Source organism: Balearica regulorum, chromosome W (assembly GCF_011004875.1).
Source record: "Balearica regulorum gibbericeps isolate bBalReg1 chromosome W, bBalReg1.pri, whole genome shotgun sequence".
Classification (NCBI taxonomy): Eukaryota; Metazoa; Chordata; class Aves; order Gruiformes; family Gruidae; genus Balearica; species Balearica regulorum.
The window spans coordinates 11871504-11886599 of record NC_046219.1 but is presented as its reverse complement, the minus strand read 5'-3'; the positions used below and the strand labels follow the sequence as shown (position 1 = coordinate 11886599).

Sequence of the window (15096 nt, the reverse complement as noted above, 5' to 3'; positions counted from 1 at the left end):
TTTAGCCAATGTTTTGACCCATTTTACTTCCCCTCTTATGCTGCTGCAAGGAACAGGAAGCAGTCTCTGAACACAACTCCTTCCATCAAACCTACATATCAGATTAGAATAGCAAGGCATAGGAACATAGCAGAAAGCAGTGAGAATACATGGTCTGTCAGTGTTAATTCTTTTTAATTTTCTGCTTCACACCAGAGAGGATTTTTCCTAAATGGCTCTAGGGACTCTGAATGAGCAAACCTGTCTAACAGAACAGACATTTACTTGAAAGAATCTTTGTAATAAATATTGATCTATCATATCGGTAGATCATTCTGGAGACACAGCAATCACTCCTTGCCTAATTAAACTGTGCTAATATGAAAATGCAGGCCAAACCCATAAGGCACAACAGATCTGCCAGAGTGTGAAAATGCCTGGAAGTCACAGGCCTCTTGGAAAAGAGGCGTTCAAACTCTGTCTGCATGCTAATGAACTACACCAGATCATAATCCATACAGATGGAATTTAAATTCTCTTCCACAACTTCATCCTTAAAGTCTTCTAATTAACCCTCTGCCATGAGATAAGCAGCCGTGCAGAGGCAGGGATGGCATAGCAGAGGTGCCAAAGGGAAAGACTACTCCTTGCCATTTCTCTTCCCCCAGGATTTGAAGGTTGTGTCAGTCACAAAGCCAAGCTCTGAGGGGTAATCAAAATGTCATTTATTTCATCTCCCCATGGCATTTTAACTTTTACCCTGTAAGCATTTCTGGATTTAGGATTGGCAAAAAGGTTTTAGTAATCATAAAGCACACATTTCCACAGACACATGGCAGCACTTAAAACCATTTCAGTTCCACTTGACATGAAACTTTGTTAGAGATGGGAGAGAATATTTCACCAGCTTGGCTTATGCTGTGTACAAACACTCAGCTTCCTGCAGGGGTTTAGGTCTAATGGAAGTCAGCTGACTTATAACAGTCATGGTTTAGCCCCAGCCAGCAGCTAAGCACCACCCAGCCGCTTGCTCACTCCCCTCTGGGGAGATGGAGGAGAAAATCAGAAGAGTGAAAGTGAGAAAACTCATGGGTTGAGATAAAGACAGTTTAATAGGTAAAGCAAAAGCCACACGCAAAAGCAAAGCAAGACAAGGAATTCATTGACCACATCCCATCGACAGGCAGGTGTTCAGCCATCTCCAGGAAAGCAGGGCTCCATCATGCATAACGGTTACTTGGGAAGACAAACGCCACCACTCTGAACATCGCTGCGCAAGAGCCCCAGCTGCCGCGCTAGGCCTCCAGCTCCCCCGCCTCTCAGCCCACCTCCCAGTTATAAATGGAACACGACATCGTATGGTTTGGAATATCTCTTTGGTCAGTTTGGGTCAGCTGCCCTGGCTGTGTCCCCTCCCAGCTTCTTGGGTGCCCTCCGCCTTCATGATGGCAGGGCAATACGAGAAGCCAAAAAGTCCTTGACTACTTGGCAACAACTAAAAAAATCAGCGTGCTCTCAACATTATTCTCATTCTAAATCAAAAACACAGCACCACACCAGCTGCCAGAAAGAAAATTAACTCTCCCTGCTGAAACCAGGACACTCGCCACCAAAAACTAGGAAGAAAACCATCCGAGAGAATTGCTGGGATTTATTTCAAGTGGTGCCACAGCAATTCAGCAGAGCATGGTGTGTCAGCCAGGGCGTGGCATGGCAGTTTGCACAGCAGTTTGCACAGGAGGGCGTGCAGGGAGGGCACCTCGTCAAAGGAGGGGCATTCCACTGGCTGAGTGGGAGACTTGAAGAACACATAACCCAGCAGCCGGGCACCGTTCTGTGACAGGTCAAGGGCACCCATCCTACCTGACCCTCAAGGCAGAATGGTGGGCACTCATCTGAGAGCAAAGGTTGCAGCTCCAGCTGGGAGGTCTACACCATCTATCCCAGCAGTGGCTGATGCCTCCACCCAGATGGAGCTACTGAAGGGAGAGGCTGCAGTACAGACCTCCAACTGCAGGAAGTGCCTAGATCTTTCTCCCGGGGTAGGAATAGGGGGCAGATGTGCCCGCAAAAGGTGTGCCCAGGTGGAGGACCTCCTGCAGCAGGTGGCTGAGATGCAGGAGGCGGTGAGAAGGCTGAGTGACATCAGGGAGGCTGAGAAAGAGTTAGATAGCTGGTTCCAAGCGCAGTCTGAGGTGGACCCACAGCTCAGAGCCAAAAAGACAAAACCTCCCCCACCGACACGTGCAGAAGGGAGGGGGGGCCAATAATGCGGAAGAATGAAAGCTTGCGATGGCAAGGACTGGCAGGAGGAAGAGACTTCCCCTGAAGTCTGAGGTGCCCTTGCAGAACCACTTCACCACTCTGCAGACTGATGAGGAATGACCCACCGCATCAGGAGAGATGCTGGAGCTGAGTAAGGCAGCCTGATCTGCTCCCTGTATAACAACCAGTGCAACTAAGAAAAGGCGACAGGGGATAGTAGTAGTAGACTCTCTTCTGAGAGGTAGAGAGGGACCCATTTGCCAACCTGATGCACTCTCTAGAGAGAGAGGTGTGCTGCTTACCAGGGACTCAGATCAGGGATGTCACCGAGAGGCTACCAAGCCTCCTACAGTCCACTGACTATTATTCGCTGCTGTTGTTTCACGTGGGCTCCAGTGATACAGCCAGGAGCACTCTGAGGAGTATCAAGAAGGATTACGGAGTCCTAGGACTCTGGAGCGCAGGCAGTTTTCTCATCAATCCTCCCGGTCAAAGGGAAGGAGCATGAAAGGGCCAGTTGAAGCTGGCGAATCAACAAATGGTTTCAGGACTGGTGCCACAGCCAGGGGGTTGGCTACTTAGACCATGGGACTCACTTTGAGAAACCTGGTCTACTGGGGGCTGATGGGGTCCATCTGTCAGAGAAGGGGAAGAGCATCTTCAGTCATAGGCTTGCCAAGCTGGTGAAGAGGGCTTTAAACTAAAGTTGCCAGGGGACGGGAATGTCAATCCATCACACTCCTACCAGTTTGATGCCGGTGCCAGGAATAGATGCCCAGAGCCTGGAGAAGGATCACAGGTCAGGAGGAGAACACCTGAAGTGCAGCACAAAGGAATTCCAGCCAGTAATTCAGCTTCATCAGGAGTCCAACTTAAATGCCTCTGTGCAAACACACGTAGCATGGGGAATAAACAAGAGGACTTGGAGACGTGCACACGCCTGCAGGGCTGTGATCTTATTGGCATCACAGAAAGATGGTGGGATGGCTCCTATGACTGGAGTGTTGGGATGCAAGGATACAGGCTTTTCAGGAAGGACAGGCAGGGGAGACGAGGAGAGGGTGTTGCCCTCTATGTCAATGACCAGCTGGAGGGCATGGAGCTCCACCTGAGGATGGATGAGGAGCCCACCAAGAGCTTATGGGTCAGGATCAAAGGGAGGGCAGGGGACACTATAGTGGGGGTCTGCTACAGGCCACCTGACCAGGGAGACCAAGCGGATGAGGCCTTCTATAGACAGATAGGAGCAGCCTCATGTTCACAAGCCCTGGTCCTCATGGGAGACTTCGACCACCCCAATATCTGTTGGAGGGACAACACAGCAGTGCACAAGCAATCCAGGAGGTTCCTGGAATGCATTGATGATAACTTCCTTCTCCAAGTGATAGAGGAGCCCATGAGGAGAGGTGCCGTGCTGGACCTTCTTCTCACCAATAAGGAGGGCCTGGTAGGGGATGTGAAGCTCAAGGGCAGCCTTGGCTGCAGTGACCACGAAATGGTGGAATTCAAGATCCTCAGGGCAGCGAGGAGGGCGCACAGCAAGCTCACTACCTTGGACTTCAGGAGGGCAGACTTTGGTCTCTTCAGGGATCAGCTCGATACTGGAACAGGCTCCCCAGGGAAGTGGTCACAGCACCAAGCTTGACTGAGTTCAAGAAGCATCTGGATAACGCTCTCAGTCATGTGATCTGATTGGGCTGGTCCTGTGTGGGGCCAGGAGTTGGACTCGATAATCCTTATGGGTCCCTTCCAACTCAGGATATTCTATGATTCTATGATAGAGGACCATGGGACAAAGCCCTGGAGGGAAGAGGGGCCCAAGAGAGCTGGCTAGTATTCAAGGGTCACCTCCTCCAAGCTCAGGAGAGATGCATCCCAACAAAGAGGAAGTCAGGCAAAAATTCCCGGAGGCCTGCATGGATGAACAAGGAGATCCCGGAGAAAGTGAAACATAAAAAGGAAGCCTAGGGAGGGTGGAAGCAAGGGCAGGTATCCTGGGAGGAATACAGAGAAACTGTCCAAGCAGCCAGGGATCAGGTTAGGAAAGCTAAAGCCTTGATAGAATTAAATCTGGCCAGGGATGTCAAAGACTACAAGAAAAGTTTCTATAGGTATGTTAGTGATAAAAGGAGGACGAGGGAAAATGTGGGTCCCCTCCGGAATGAAACGGGTGACCTGGTTACCCAGGATATGGAGAAGGCTGAGGTACTCAACGACTTCTTTGCCTCAGTCTTCACCGGCAAATGCTTGAGCCACACTGCCCAGGTCACAGAAGGCAAAGGCAGGGACTGGGAGAATGCAGAACCACCCACTGTAGGAGATCAGGTTCAAGACCATCTAAGGAACCTGAAGGTGCACAAGTCCATGGGACCTGATGAGATGCATCCACAGGTCTTGAGGGAACTGGCGGATGAAGTGGCCAGGCCACTCGCCATCATATTTGAGAAGTCCTGGCAGTCTGGCAAAGTTCCCACTGACTGGAAAAGGGGAAACATAGCCCCCATTTTTAAGAAGGGTAAAAAGGAAGATGCGAGGAACTATAGACCGGTCAGTCTCACCTCTGTGCCTGGCAAGATCACGGAGCAGATCCTCCTGGAAACTGTGCTCAGGCACAGGGAAAATAAGGAGGTGATTGGTGACAGCCAACATGGCTTCACTAGGGGCAAATTGTGCCTGACAAACTTGGTGGCCTTCTATGATGGCGTTACAGCGTTGGTGGATAAGGGAAGAGTGACAGATGTCATCTACCGGGACTTGTGCAAAGCATTTGACACTGTCCTGCACAACATCCTTGTCCCCAAATTGGAGAGATGGATGGACCACTCGGTGGATAAGGAATTGGCTGGATGGTCGCACTCAAAGCGTTGTGATCAATGGCTCCATGTCCAGGTGGAGATCAGTGACGAGCAGCATTCCTCGGGAGTCGATATTAGGACAGGCACTGTTTAACATCTTTGTTGGGGACATGGACAGTGGGATTGAGTGCACCCTCAGCACCTTTGGTGACAACACCAAGCCGTGTGACACAGAAGAGGGACCTGGACAGGCTTGAGAGGTGGGCCTGTGCGAACCTCATGAAGTTCAACAAGGCCAAGTGCAAGGTACTGCACCTGGGTCAGGGCAATCCCAAGCACAAATACAGGCTGGGTGGAGAATGGATTGAGAGTAGCCCTGAGGAGAAGGACTTGGGGGTGTTGGTTAATGAAAAGCTCAACATCAGCCAGCAATGCATGCTTGCAGCCCAGAAAGCCAACCATGTCCTGGGCTGCGTCAAAAACAGCATGGCCAGCAGATTGAGGGAGGTGGTCCTGCCCCTCTACTTGGCTCTTGTGAGACCCCACCTGGAGTACTGCATCCAGCTCTGGGGGCCCCTGTACAGGAAAGACATTGAGATGTTGGAGAGAGTCCAGAGGAGGGCCATGAAGCTGATCAGAGGGCTGGAGCACCTCTCCTATGAGGACAGGCTGAGAGAGTTGGGGTTGTTCAGCCTGGAGAAGAGAAGGCTCCAGGGAGATCTTACAGCAGCCTTCCAGTACCTAAAGGGTGCCTCCAGGAAAGCTGGAGAGGGACTGTTTATGAGGGAGTGTAGTGACAGGACAAGGGGTAATGGGTTTAAGCTGAAAGAGGGTCGATTTATAATAATGTTAGGAAGAATTTTTTCTTCCTAACATTGTAGATGCCCCCTCCCTGGAAGTGTTTAAGGCCAGGTTGGATGAGGCTTTGGAGGTCTAGTGGAGGGTGTCCCTGCCCATGGCAGGGGGGGTTGGAACTAGATGATCTTTTAGGTCCCTTCCAACCGAAACCATTCTATGATTCTAGGCCTGAGTTTACTTCTATGTAATTCAGTAACTACATGCCTTGACTCTAAATCTTCACACTGAATATTCTTATATTGGTTCTGCTGTTTTACAGACTGGTAGAAGAATCATAGAGGTATATTTTTTTTCTGAAATCTGACAATGTTTTACTCTCTATAGATATGGGAAGATATGGCAAAATCTGCTATAAGCTATGCTGCAAGAGGAAGTATTTGTTTACACAAGACATTTTGGTACATTATTCAAGACCATCAGGTCAATGCTGTCATGCTAGGAAGATGTCAGGATCTCTTTGTCAACACTGTATAGCAACTGATCCTAGGAATGTGATGCAGTAGTATGATACATTATTTCATAGCCCTTTTCACCATACTTAAGAGATGTTCCTGAAGCCGGAATTTATAACATTCATCAATACTAGGTTGTACGAGTCAATGTGCACATGGCCACAATAATTTCACCAATGAAAACAACCTGTACTCCTTGGAGAAGGCTATATATTTTTATATGAAAACTAAGATTAATTTCACACATACTCACTCAGCATTTGTGTTAATGTAATGAGATGTTAGAAAATTTACCAAACACTTGATTCCCATATACTCAGAATAAAATCCAATTTTACACTTCACAAAATTGTTGGGATTTTTTATTTATTTTATGAATCCTCTAAAGGAAGGAGAGGCTTGAAGAAAAGGCAGCAGAAGAGAAGAGAAGTCTCATAAGTCCTGTAAAATTCTAATTTCTTCATACAAGCCACAGTAAGTTCCTGTGAGTCAAGGGACCCTCCACCCCTCAGCTTTTTCATACCAAGAAAGAGAAAAGTCCAAGCCCTTTGGGGATAAGCATGGGGCTTGAGCCACACTCTTACAACAGCTGTGACACCATTTCTGGCTTTATCAAACTGTAGAGTTAACCTTTCAGGTTATTTTCTGTATGTGCTCTACCTACCACAGTGAGGAACAGCTTCAGTCTCCAGGACTACTAGATTGGTGCTACATGAACAAACTGTTCAGTCAAAAAGTGAGTTTCACTTAACTTTAATGGGGCCCTAAAACTAACATTTACTGCCAAAGTAATCATGGTGAGATACATGAAGCTAACCTAAAAGGCTGATTATTTTAAAGTTTCAGACATTTCCTGTTGTCAGAAAGTTAAAACAAATTATAATTTTCAAGCCATATTTTAAAAGAAAGAAAAATGTATTCATTGTAAAGAATCACAAATCAAAGTGGGACATCCAGTACCTGAGTGTATTTATTAATTCTGCTCTTAAAACAACATACAAAACAAAACTTTGTCAAATACTTCCAAAAACTCACCTCGAATTTCAGGAGAGAATCGAGCTGAGTGGCGAGACACAAAAAGTTTCAGTTCTTGATCCAAGTTGCATTCAATCAAGTTTGTGTCCCATGATCGGATTCCTAAAATTCAAAATATAAAACACATCTAGCTTGATATATGAGCACTGGAAGTTTTGATTATTTCTCCATTTACATTCATGCTATTTGTATATTTCTAAATTCCAAAAAGAGCCTCTCTTCCTTTCAAGCCACACAGCTATCCTTTGCAAAGTACTAAGTGTTCAGAAGCAGCACTCAACAGGGATCACTCACAAGCAAGAGGAAATCTGCCTTTCCAAAAGGTAGCAATCCTTTAAGGCCCCTGCTTTAGGACTGCTGGTTCCCACATCCTAGTAGTCACATTACAAGAAGTTATCGATGTCCCGGAATTGACTTTAAAATATCAATACACTGATTTATAAAACTGAAAAGAGTGGAGTGAATCACTCAGGGAATACATTAGCCCATTGTATTTGTCCCTTTGAGAAAAAAGACAGCATCACCTAGCATGTTGTAAATTAATATTTGAATACAAAAGTATTCAATTGCTTACTTCTTCATTCAAAAGCTTTGAAACATCTCATATTTTAAATTAAAATTTAAGTGATCTTTTATTTATGAAATATCAAAATTCTAGTTTTGAGATTTTAAAATGCTATGCTTGATCTTTTTTCTTTTAAAAAAATAAATGTTACATCTCTATTCCCTACCAGTTTTCCCCCCAGCTACTTAGAAAGGGAGACACTTGACACATATATGATCATAAAATCTATTATTCCAAAATATATTTTTAGGGATTGAAATTTGACCAGGAAAAAAAAAAATCACTGCAGCCAAAAGACAAATTTATAGTTTTCTACCATAAGATTTTGATGACTAAATTTAAAAAAGAAAAGCACAAAATCACAACAAATTAACAGGACAACATGTTTTAATATTTTTCTATAGTTTTCTTGTTTTATTTTGAAAATAATGAGCAGGCAGTCGCACTACTGGTAAGTCCAGGCACTGCTGTGATTTTGAACACCAACATCAGAGTGATTTCTGGTTTTTTTCCTAAAGGAATATTGTTAGACTTACACAAATTAGCTGGCAAATGCAGAAGGGACTGCAGGTGCAGAAGTGTCTAATGGCCCCTCCCCACATGCCTGACCATATCTTTGCATGAAATTGTTGAGTTAAATCACTTTGGGATGGAGGAGATGCCTGAAGAGGTGTGTGGCCAACCCCTTACCATGAGACTAGCACTAACACTTCTGCTGGTAACTTTGTCAGGATTTCAGGTTGCAAACTTTACTGTCAGTGCTGCCTTTCATGCTTTATTCTTTTTCAAGGCAGCAGAAATGTCAAGCCTTGTGCTGGCAGAAGTCATGCTGTAGGGCTGAAGGATGAGGAGGAGAAAGAGGGGGAAAAGCAGAGAAATGAGATTTGTGCTGTTGGTCTCCCATTGCAGCTCTGGGTAGGTTCTCCATGCAAATATGAACATTTGCATTTCAAGAGCCTGAAGCCTCTTCAGGGAGAATTCATCCAGGGCTTTTCCTTGTCAGCATCCCAGTCAAGGTAGGAGCATGCTTCTTACTGGGATATGCTACCAGCTATTAAGTAGTTGCCATTTGAAACTAAATAAATTTGGAAATACAGTATTGCCTGTGTTTCATAACCACTCCAGAGAAAAATAACTGAAGTATAACCAGCCACCTCCACTTCCTGAATTATGCATCATTGTTCAGAGGCATAAGCAGTGAGTCTCTTCTGTAAGTCACCTTATTTTCATTTCTCAAAATTATCTTGGCCATATGGTGCATTTTTGGAGTGTAGTTTTGGCAAACAAATACAGCTCAACAGGCTTTAATGTTTTCCAGGTGTTGGAATATTTGAGAACAAGAAAGTAAAGATGATATAATATCATGCATGTACAGTGCATATGAAAACTATGACTAGTAAACTGACATTGATCACAAAGCTGAAGTACATTGAATGAATGCTGAACTTCAAAAAGCTAGAAGATAAACAGCTCGCTGGCCTCTGACAGCAAGGTTGTGTGGGGAGACTACAAAGCTTTCCGGAGGTCAATTAAGCAATATGGACTATGATTCAGCAATGCTGCTAATGATAGGGCATGTCCACCATCCATCCCTAGTTGCTTTTGTCATGAATCCAAATTTGCAGTAGGGATAAGATTCTGATTAGGCATAGTCAGACTGCTGAGCCAGGCAATGTCCAAAATACAGGACTCAATGTGAAATAAATAACAACAACAAAAAAAAAATGCCTAGGCATACCATGCACACAGTAGTCCTAGAAGCTGAAGTTGGGATTTCGATAGAATATCCCAAATTCAGCATTCTGGATGCAAAAATTATGCGTATACATTATAAAGTAGTATAATGTATTATATACATTATATAACCAAATCAGGTTTGGGTAGAACGGAGGTCATTCTAGAACTAAAATCCAAAGTCAATTCAATGATGTATATCATTAACAGCACGGAAGTAACTACTGGAAGTATGGCTGAACTGGAGCTATTTCTTTTTGCAGGCTTAGGAGTGCAATGCCACTAGACACAGGACTTGTCAAACAGCAGGCAGGGCACACCCAGTGGCATCTGCCAAATCAGTGGCAAAATCTTGAAGCTTTCTCTTCACTCCCTCCTTCTTTTTTGGTGGACAGTGGGTTGGAGGATTGCCCCTTAGCAAAGTGACATCCTAAATGTAATGAAAATGCAGCTTGCCACACCATTCCCTCTTCATGATATATTAAGAAATGATTCTGCATTCCACCAGGTTGCGTAGCATCACACCACTGATGTGTTATCAGCAGATGTTTTCTTTGACACATTGTGCTACGTTTCAGCACATGAATCCACACTTTTCAGTGATGATACTTAGGAGATGTACCAGAGAAGACAGTGAGGCAGACTTATCAAGAACCCTAAATGCATTTAAGGCTCTGTTGAGAATAAAGGTTGAAGGAAGTCATTTTTTTTTCAGACTACAGCATACTTTCTAATGAGAAAGAGATTAGCCAAGCCCATACTTGCCTCATACAGATAGAGCTTCAGACTCCCAGCATACTCATTCAGAACAATGCACCTCAAAATTTGATCAAGGTTTTTTCCTAGCAGGCAAAATCCCAATCAGATTGTCTGACACCAGGAGCAGTGAGGTGACTTCTAATCCAAAATGATGAATAAAAAGGCCAAAGCATTCCCTCTGAACATCTAAAACTGTAAGTGGGTGTTATGCTTAGTGGCAAGAGGTAGCAGCAACGGAGCTATGCAGCAGCAACTGTACAGTAGAAGCTTCAAGAAGAGACTGAAGAGCATTTCTTCAAAGTAAGGATGACATCAAATGTCTTGAGGGCATAAGTTTTATCCATTTGCTCTATAAATTTTAATAATTTAATTAATTGCAGCCAATTTATTTCTGATACAACCAAAAATTAGGTAGTATTAGGAAAGTACAATGCTGAAGAGGCTCTTAATGACAAAGCATCTGCCTCAGTAGTTCTCCCTAGGAGACAATGGTAGCAATAAAGATGAACAGGTCACAGTGAAGCTGGTTAGCTGTGATGAGGCAGCTCTTTACCACAGTCATGAAAAAAGAATCAAGAGAAATAGCCAACTAAAGCAACAATAGTTGAGAAAACAACAATAGAGACAAATGAAGTCCTAGCTAGACTGCTGAACCACACCTACATGGCAAGGCTGCTACCAATTCCCCTTTTCAAGGTCTCTTTCTCCCTTCTAACAATGGCAAGTTTCTGATATTTCTGCTTTCACCAGCCCAGAACAAAAGTGTTACAAAATCATGTATCAATTGAGTTTAACAAACTATAGGGTCCAGCAATCATTTTCTTTGTGCTTCATACCACTATTATGGCAACGGGGCTTTTTTCCTCTCTCCATGTACACTACAATCTATTGTATCAGAAACCACATTGAGAACTTATAAAACTGTCATTTCACTTGCGATACTTTCCTGTATTGCTGTCTTAAGAAAAGGACAAATAAACAGTGAGTCATAGCATCCCATAGCTGGACAATAATGAGGCTGATCACTCAGGTATTAGCCTTATTACCCATATCTTTTTCTTTATTGAAATATATATGTGCATATAAAGCTTAGGTCCTGAAAAATTCTCTAGCCAACAGAAAAGTCTCGTTGCCGAAAGTTAGACACAATAGGCACAGCTGCATTCCTGCTCAGGGAGTCTTTGCCACTGAGAAGGAAAACGCCCCGAATCCCGATGGTTTGGTTTCGCAGTGGGGGACAGGGGTTTGCTGGGGAATCGAGGGAACCGTCGAACAGCCGCTCGGCATCCCGGCCGCCCCAGCCCCAGCCGCGGGATTTTTTCGGCGGCGCGGTCGCCCTTTGTCCGCTCCAGGCTGCCATAGGGACTGCAGTGCGGACTGCGCCACGCCCACCCGCCGCTGTCTCCGGGCAGACGGGCTCGGCGGCGCTGCGGGCGCTCGGTTCCTGCCGCAGCCCCAGCCCCTCCGCCCCAACAATGGTGAGGAGGGGGCTTGCCCCCTTCCCCCGCTGCTAGCGGCTGGACAGACGCTCCTGGGGATGGACAGCGGGGCGCTGTACGCGCCGAGCCGACTGCGGATCTTTGTGAGGACGGCAGCAGTGTGTGTGTCGCCCCGAGCATGAGCAAGGGGCGGCCGGCCCCCCCGCCCCGCCGCCCGAGCCGAGGCAGCGCCCCTGCTCGCCCCGCGCGGAAGGGGAAGAAAACGGGGAGCGGCTGCCTGCCCTCCGCGGCGCCCCGCCGTGCCGGGGGGCCCCGCCGCGGCCGCTTCTGAGGGGAAGGCGTCGGTGGGGTGGGGGCTCCGGGGGGCTGCGGTGGCCCCGCTCCCCGCTGCCTCACCTCGCTCGATGTTGGCGATAGCCCGCCGCAGGTGCTCCTCGGTCACCAGCTCGCCGATGACCACCAGCAGGTAAAATTTGCTGTCCAGGAAGCGGTGCGAGAGGCTGGGCGAGAGGGAGGTGGTGTTGGGGATGCTACAGGAGGGCTCCGAGTCCACTTCCACCACCACAACGGTGGCCATCGCGGGCGCCCCGCTCCACCCCGCGGCTCTGGGGCGCTGGGGGGAGAAGGGCCGCACGGCGGCGGCTCCGCAGGAGGCAGGGAATGAGGCGGGCAGGGAGGCGGCGGCGCTTTTATACGGAGACAGTGCAGGGCAGGGACCTGGCGAGGAGGAGGAGGAGAAGGGGGAGGGGGAGCCGGCGCATCCCCGCACCGCCACTTTTCCAGCATCCACAGCTGATGTCATCTGCGGCAAATCCTCCCCGCGGCGGCCCCCGGAAGCAGGAGGACGCGGGGTGCGAACAATGCCCCGAGGGGCCGCCGCGAGGACGGCCTCGAGGTGCGCCCCGGCCCGCTTTGTGACCCCTCTGCCCGTCCTGCCCCGGCCGGCGCAGGTCCCGCGTCCCTCACACACACACCCATCCCCTGTGCCCTCCTGCTGTCTTCCCCTGCTGGTTTGGTCATCCCATGTCCCTTGTCCCTCAGGGCCTCTCTGCTGGCTTGGCCATCTCCTGCTCCCCTAGGCCCTCCCAGCGTCTTAGCCTTGAAGCATGGTGGCTATGCCATGAGGAGCTGCAGGTGATGCCTTGGCAGACCTGGGGAGCTCATCTGAGAAAGCCAGCATCAGGGCTCCAGCTGCACGCCTGATGCTGGATTAAAAAAGCAGCTCCACTGTCCAAGGCCAAGAGTCCAGTCTCCTGCATCTCACTGTAGAGCTGCAGCAAAATTTGAGCCATATTCCCCCCGCTCCCCTGCAACTGGCAATCTAAATATTCTTGTTACTGTTTTTTTTTTAATTTGAAAGTAGTTCACTTAATAAGATACTTCAAACATAGGTTTTCTGCACATATTCAAGGCCCATGGATATATGACTTACCCCAGAAAAGCACTGTTTCTGGACAAGCTGCTAAAACCCGTACTCTGAAGGCTCTAGAAGTTCAAAGGGCTTTGGGTAACTAATTTTGACTGGGCTCAAGCAACTCCAGGGAGCAATGGTATCAGAAAACATCTACAATTACTAAAACAAAGGCTTGATTCCTCTTGATCACCACGTAAAAGTTAGACATCTGCTCCCTGATACTCAGAGACCCACTCAAGAGATAGATTTAATCACCTCCTAAAAGTGTTTTATCCTCCCCTAAAATGGGAGATAAATCAGCCTCTCTAAGATGTTCCTCTCACTTTACAGACAGAAGCCAGGCGCTGGTTTACACTAAGCATCTTGTTTCTATGGCTAAAGTGATGTGGGAGATATCTCACTGTGACCTAGGAAAGGATATAAACTTTTATAGCCTTTTTTTTAAGATAACCTCTGGTCTCTGACTGAGAAGACACTTCTGTGTGCAAGCTCCTTCCAGTACTGACTGATCAAATTCCCTGCCTGCTCCTCAGAAACACAGAGTACTTGCCTGGATGAACCAATACATCAGTCCTGTTTTCTTAGAATATGTACTTTGTTTCAGGTCACGCTGGACTCATTCTAATTAACACATCTTATTTGCCTAGAGGAACCCACAAAGATTGAAACCTTGTTGTTGTAGGTACTGGTAAATATTATGTTATATAATGATATATCTGCTTATAGCACCTAATGTTTTTAATATGAATACTTCTGCATAAATACAGCAATGAGAGCCTTGACTAATATGGTGTGATGTGTTTTGATGTTGCATCCAAAGTAGACTATTTTTCTGAGCTGCCATTACACTGAAGATTGTAGACTGCGAACAAGCATTTTTACAGCCAGGTCAGGTGGCCGAGATGACACAGTGATAAAGAGTAGTGGTGCTCATTCTTCACTGGAGATGATGCTGCTAATAGAACAAATGCAATGGCATAGATGCAGAACTAGTAGCAGTTCTGAAGATGGTGAGGTATTCATGGGTACAATGTTGCTTTTCAGGTACCCCCATTTGTCTGAGCCCAGCTATGACTTTGGTGTTTCTTTGCTGAGCCTGGCAGTTTCCATGAGATAGTGTAGAAACCTAGAAGTAATTAGAAATAATGTCCACTCCTCTAGCCATGTCTTATATGACCCCTGCCATGATAGTCTGTATTCTAATTATAGATACGCTCAAGACTTGCCACATGGTGCCCACTGGAGGAAGCTAGCTTCTGGCTTCTCCCACTGCAATACATAGCTTTGGGATATGCCTTTCTTTCAATCACCAACAAGAGTATCTGGTGTCTGGAGTGTGGAAGGGGCTTTCCAAGGGGACTTACTAACTGGTTGCAGAATACACTGGTAGTGGTTCCCGGACATGAAGGTAAAACAATTACTTGCCTCACAAGCACAGCAGGTTAAATGCATTAATCTGAGAAATGCATGCCAGTATACAAAATGCATTATATATGCTTTTTAGCACTTCCTTATTTTAAGAATAAAAAATACATAACTGGAAAATTGCCTGTGGATTTGAAAAGTAAAAGGTGAAATGAATGTATTGTGTCAAAAAAGAAAACGCTTACATACAGGTAGGTAATACAGATATACTTGAAATAGACTACTGAGGTAGTCCTCTATTCTATATTACTCTGTAAAAGAATATGCAGCTAGAACATGATATGACAAAAGGTGAACTGTTACAATCAAACTGTATTGTGATGGGAAATGTTTCACACATTAAAACCCTAAGGACAAGAGGGTGCCTTTGGAAGAA

General features: G+C 46.4%; 1 protein-coding gene across 1 annotated transcript in view; it reads right to left on the bottom strand.

The window, feature by feature from the left end:
- LOC142599143 (microtubule-associated protein 1B-like) overlaps window positions 1-12587 on the bottom strand; it is a 122483-nt gene extending 109896 nt beyond the window's left edge. The window contains exons 1-2 of the mRNA XM_075738840.1: window positions 12278-12587; window positions 7385-7486 (exon numbers count right to left, since the gene is read on the bottom strand). Coding sequence (XP_075594955.1) covers window positions 7385-7486; window positions 12278-12458 — 283 coding nt within the window. The 5' untranslated portion in view covers window positions 12459-12587. The remainder of the gene's footprint in view (window positions 1-7384; window positions 7487-12277) is intronic.
- Between the last annotated feature and the right edge of the window lie 2509 nt (window positions 12588-15096).